The sequence below is a fragment of the Mchenga conophoros genome, linkage group LG15 (assembly GCF_057382185.1).
Source record: "Mchenga conophoros isolate Kocher_MC1m ecotype Shallow Benthic linkage group LG15, M_conophoros_male_GT1.1, whole genome shotgun sequence".
Lineage (NCBI taxonomy): Eukaryota > Metazoa > Chordata > Actinopteri > Cichliformes > Cichlidae > Mchenga > Mchenga conophoros.
This window is the reverse complement of record NC_140540.1, coordinates 5,978,568-5,984,517: the sequence shown is the minus strand read 5'-3', so window position 1 is coordinate 5,984,517 and position 5,950 is coordinate 5,978,568. Positions and strand designations below refer to the sequence as shown.

At 40.5% G+C, this 5,950-nt stretch overlaps 1 protein-coding gene across 1 annotated transcript; it reads right to left on the bottom strand.

The window, feature by feature from the left end:
* Positions 1-236: 236 nt before the first annotated feature.
* LOC146557586 (uncharacterized) lies at positions 237-923 on the bottom strand. Its single transcript, XM_085247272.1, has one exon. It carries the CDS (start codon positions 843-845, stop codon positions 237-239), a length of 609 nt encoding a protein of 202 aa, XP_085103398.1. The 5' UTR covers positions 846-923.
* Positions 924-5,950: the final 5,027 nt, after the last annotated feature.

Below are 5,950 nucleotides of genomic sequence, written 5' to 3'. Positions count from 1 at the left end.
GTGTGTGTGTGTGTGTGTCCAGAGTTCAGCTGAGACAGTGTCCTTCGCCCCAACAGGCTAAGTAAACAGTCTTCCAGCCAACCCAGGTGGCCTTGCGTGGGATGGGAAGAACAGCCATAACACAGTCGTTATCAGGGAGTGATTGTTCGGCTCCAGCCTTGATGGGGGTCCACAATTTTGATATTGATTTTGTAAATTTCCATGCGAGCAGCCCAGGAGAATTTTCAGGCTGCTCTTTAACACTCTGATGCTGGTCTCTCAATCTCCCGTTGGAGAGCCGCGAGCCTCCCCATGATGGCATCAAACTTCTGTTCCATGGTGTTATCATTCTTTTGATTCTGAGACCTCACAACTGCAGTGATCCGTTCCACGATGTGTTCCAACTGTCGCTCAAGGGTCTCATTCTGAGCAGGCCTCTCTCTGATGTATCCCCCCATACGCTCAATGGTGTTATTTTGAGCCTTCACAGCAGCTGTAAGCGTCTCCAAGGTGTTAACCATATTACGTTCGTTGTGAGAGGTCGCACCTCGTCCCATCGCTTCGATTCCAGCAGGCAGCCTTGGGGGGGTTTGAACAGCCGGTTCCACTCTCTTATTTCTCCGATAAACCAGGGCTAAGCCAACTCCGATCAACAAGAACCCTGTTATCACGGTTCCGAATAGATAGATATCTTCAGCGTCCTCGATCGACAGTCCCGCCAGGCACATGACCCTCCAGTTCTGCCACCCGTCCATCGTGTAACCGGCAGGGAAAGTCCCTCCAGGGCACTCGGGCTCTCCCAAGCCCTGACTTCTCGTTGAGAAAAGGGTGTCAATAGCATTCAGAGACCAGTTGATCAAATCCATAATTCTCTTTAGGTTTTAGAGAACGACAGTGAGAGAGTGTTCCAGGGAAAGTAATGCACACGAGACAAGACAAGGACATAGAGGCTAAGCAGGGAAGATAAGGGTAAGGAGGTACCCAGGAGAGTCACAGGTAAAATGATAAAATCCAGGTTTACCAGGATCAAATCAAAGGGAAACAGTAAAATCAAATACTTTAGTGTAAAAATAAAACTGAACTAAGCAAACGAACACACACGGAGAGCAGCGGCAGAAAGTCACGCCAGTGTATGCTCACTGGGAAGCACAACACGAGATTTAAGCATTTAGCACCAAATCCCAACAGCAGTCACTTCAAAGTGCTTACATTGTAAGGTAAGGACCCTTTAATTATATAGAGAAACCCCAACAATCAGACAATGAGCAAGCACTTGGCAACAGTGGCAAGGAAACCTCCAACATAATCAGGGGCAGGGAGGGGCAGCCATTTGTCATGACTGGCTGGGGGTGAGACATAATGAGAAAGTGACTGATAGACTATGAGTAATTGATAACGTGTACATTCTGCATTTTTATTAGATTTACTTCTGCATCAGCTGTATTGCCTTTAGCCTTCATTATTTTTAACTCCTATTTACAGTTCAAATTTGCTTGTCTCATGAGAAATATACTCATCTAGATCTACACTCAAAAAAATTAAATTGGGTGGTTGTTACATTTACAAGAGTCTGCCTTGCAATTTGAACAAAATAATTCAATGCTTCTGTGGTGAATTTAACTAAATCATGTGGTGTCTGCATGAAATTCAACAACTTATTCTTGTTGAGATGACATGATACAATATAGTAAGAGTAGTTAGTTCCCTGGACTCGCGAAATTTCACAAGATCACATGTATGCTATTGGTGGTTTAACCTGTTAAGGACGAAAATATAAAGAAAATTCTGTAGCCTTGTAATCATATCTTTCCTACTTTAGCACTGTTACCTCAGTCTGAATCCAGCATCAGGCTGGGGCCTGTCACAGTATTTGTTTCCATTCTGAGTTTAATTATATTTGACAATTGTTGTTCCTGGTTTGATTATCTTTCGTTTATGCTTAGTCATCTCAGTCCTTCCTTCCTTCCTTCCTTCCTTCCTTCCTTCCCAGTAATACTCAAGTGGGGGTTCTGGGGGTTTAGTTCCTGTGCCCCTCATTTTTAGTGTAGATTTAGTTTAGCCTTCATGTTTATTATCTTGTTCCCCACTGTTAGTATCAAGTCCGTGCCTTTGTGTTTGTCGTGTGTTTCCTGTTTTATTTTGATAGTCCTTGTCTTGTACCGCGACAGTGCATCTAGTTTTGCTTTCCCTCGTCTCTTTGTATCTGATTATTCAAGTTTTCCTGTTTTTGTTTTTGTTTTGTAGTGTTCAAGTGTTTTACAGCAAAATAAAGCTGCCTTTTTGAGTTCATCCCTGTGCACTCAGAGTTCTGCATTTGGGTCCTTCCTCCTGCCTTCCACAGTGTGACATGACAGAGCGTTTCTGTGTCCCCGTGTTTGAGTGGGTTCTCTCTGGGTATTCTGGCTTCCTCCCACAGTCCAAAGACATGCAGTTAGTAAGGTTAGTTTAAAAGGTGATTCTAAATGACCTAAATTAGTGTACCCTATCTCTTGCCCTATGACATCTGGGATAGAATCTGGAGCTAATACCACCTGCTATATGTAAAAACTCCCACCAAGTTTACATCAAACAATAAAAAAACTCTTAGTGATCACACAATAACTTCACACTGGACCCCTGGGCGATGAAAAAGTGATTAAACCCAAACTTACTGGTAGTTCAACTTTTTACTCAATATGGAAGTTGTTATTTTCTTTTGTTATCCGTATGGTAAACTTTCAAATCATCTTGTACAAAGATAAAACAGTCCAGGGCCAGAAATGAAGTTTGCTGAAAGAGAGCCACTTCTAATTTTAATTTATAAGACTGAATATTTTACATCAAAAAAATTCTAAATGCAAAGACAGAAGATCAGTATAAACATTAGGAGAAAGCTGGCTGAAAGGCCTTTGAATTACAAAAGCAGGACACATGACACCATATAAGGAAAGGCCTAAAATTTCGGATGAAAGAGGAAAGAGTACATAACAAAAGGGTCAGCTTTGAGTTCAGCTCTCCCCTCAAGTTTAAGGGCCATGGAATGATCGACTTTCGCATTTCACCCACATGGATTATTATTTTTACAGCCTTTAAGTCTCTTTTAGGATTAAGCAAATTTCAACACCTAAACACATGGTTCAGTAAGCATATTTAAACAGTTACATTGCAAAAGGTACACAAACAAGTTAAGCTGCTGTTAAAATTAAATGGGTAATTTAAATTCTGTGTCAACTGAGACCTGTAGGTCAATATTAATATAATTTAATAAGGCGCATAAAGCTGTTAATCCAGCTGTAATCAGCATGAATTAAAACAAGCAAGTATACCCCCCACCCCAAAAGAAAATGCTTCCAAGTGCCGTATAACAAATCCCATCATTATAAAGTGGTAATTGGTTCCGTGATCATCAAAAAAAAAAAAAAAAAAAACGAAAGTAGACATACTTCAAAAACAATTTAAAAGAGTAATGACACAACGATTTGTACTTAAATGGGGCAATCTTGGCTCAAGAGTTGGGAGTTCGCCTTGTAATCGAACTCGCCTTGTAATCGGAAGGATGCCAGTTCGAGCCCCGGCTCGGACAGTCTCGGTCGTTGTGTCCTTGGGCAAGACACTTCACCCGTTGCCTACTGGTGGTGGTCAGAGGGCCCAGTGGCGCCAGTGTCCGGCAGCCTCGCCTCTGTCAGTGCGCCCCAAGGTGGCTGTGGCTACAATGTAGCTTGCCATCACCAGTGTGTGAATGTGTGCGTGAATGGGTGGATGACTGGATGTGTAAAGCGCTTTGGGGTCCTTAGGGACTAGTAAAGCACTATACAAATACAGGCCATTTAAATTATCTGAGTTTTATTGAGAAAACCAGATTTTTAACAAAAATCTTTATTAAAAAGTTTTAAATGCACGAGTATGGCATGGTATACAGAGTTTTTCCAATGTAAGAGTAGCACGTAAAATGCAACAAAAGAGAGAAAACAAGGTGTCACAGCCAGTGATTATATGAAGGAATGTAAATAAGAAAATAAGATCCTGGAGGTTAGAATGAAGGATGCCTGCGACACCAAGAACCTCCAACAACCTCCAATAAGGGTTCCAGTGCTTGAATGATTTGGCAGGAAATCTGTCTGATATTTAAACACGGCAAAAGGTTTATCACAACCAACCATACTTTTAGCACTCTAGCCTTAACCCTGACTTACTTTTTCATGTGAAGAACACATGAAAGGCTGTTTTAGTTTAAATTCTTTGAATATTATAGTAATCCGGTTAGACATTACCGATTAATTCCCATTTGCACTTGTCAACACACTCGGAGCAGACAAAATCCCAGACCAAATGAATGAGTGGCTGCAGGGGCAGCTCATGCTAATTCATTTTTATTTATCTTTTTATTGTGTTAACCATCTGTGCACAAAATCCCAAGTAGTTTCATGTCACTATAGTGTGTGTGTGTGTGTGTGTGTGTGTGTGTGTGTGTGTGTGTGTGTGTGTGTGTGTGTGTATTGTGGTACATGTGTGAGAGACAGTAGCAGAATGAGGTGATTAAGGGCATCAGTGAGGTAGGGTTCTTGCCAGCCACCCAAGCACTATCAATTGCATCCAAAGTGAATGAGAAATTAAAATCTGTGTCCGGTGTCCAAACTGATTTTCCTGGAATCATAAAAATGGCAAAGCTAAAACCCATAAACAAACTTCAAGCACAGATTTAGAAAATTGGTTAAAGGGAAGCTGTTGCTCTGTAAATTAACATTTTTATTCAGATTTGATCTGAAACACTGTACTGCAAACATGCAAAAGCCAAAAATGGAATTAATATTAATAGGGTTTGCTACATGGTTTTCTTTTCAGTCACAAAAAAGCCAAAAATCAAATCACTAATCATTACTGGGAATGAAATTTTACAGTCATTAGACTGTGGAGACATTTTGAAAACTAACTAATTTTCCCTCCAGTGCTTTAGGCATTCAGGTCAGATTGTGTCTATTGCCTCGTACAGCTTTTACACAGGCTACGTATTTGCTATCAGCACAAAAGTATTTTCATGTTTTGCTTATTGAGTCTTTCCTGCGTGGACACTGAGCCTAACCTTAGATGACTCAAGATTTACGAAAGAATAGAGTTCTCGGTTGCCAATAGAACACACTGTGTGCATTCCTATAAAACCTTGTCGTTTATCTTATCTACCAGAATTATCAAATTTTGATAAATCGTTGACCCTTTAATAGAATTTTATATAATTAATGTTATGCTTTTCCTAATATAAAGTATGTTATTTTTTACATGGCAACTTGATTCCTTAGATGAATGGACTATGGGTATAATAAGGGTAGAACCCTCATTACATCAAGCATTGTTTCATTAAAATGCTAACATGATAGATTCCACACCAGAAGATGGGTACAATGTGGTTATAAAGGGATGAATGTGGTCAGCAACAATACTCAGGCAGGCTGCAGCAATGACACAAGATATATTTCTTACTAAGGAACCTAAATAGGTCCCCCATACCATTACACCACCAGCAGCAGCCTGACCATTTGTTACAAGGCAGGATGAATCCATGCTTTCATGTTGTTTGTGCCAAATTCTAAGCCTACCATCAGAATGTTTTAGCAAAAATTGAGACTCATCGGACAAGACAAGATTTTTTGCATATTTCACTGTGCAATTCTGTTGAGCCTGTGTGACTTATAGCCTCAGTTTCCTTTTCTTGGCTGACAGAAGACAGCGTGCTCTTCTGTTACTGTAGCCCATCTTCTTCAAGGTTCAACATGCTTTTATTTAGAGATGCTCTTCTGCTTATCTTGGTTGTAACGAGTTATTTGAGTTATTTGCAACTGTTATTTGAGTTACAGTTAACTTCCGTTTGGCTAAAAGCAGTCTGGACATTCTCCTCTGAACTCTGGATGAAAACATCTTGTTGATGCCAAAGAGGTAGGTGTTTTTTCTTTGGACCATTCTGTGAAAACCTTATAGATGGTTGTGGGGAAAATCCCAG

Bases quoted from the DNA above. Each gene is read 5' to 3' on its own strand.
- LOC146557586 (XM_085247272.1), bottom strand. From the start codon at position 845: ATGGATTTGATCAACTGGTCTCTGAATGCTATTGACACCCTTTTCTCA.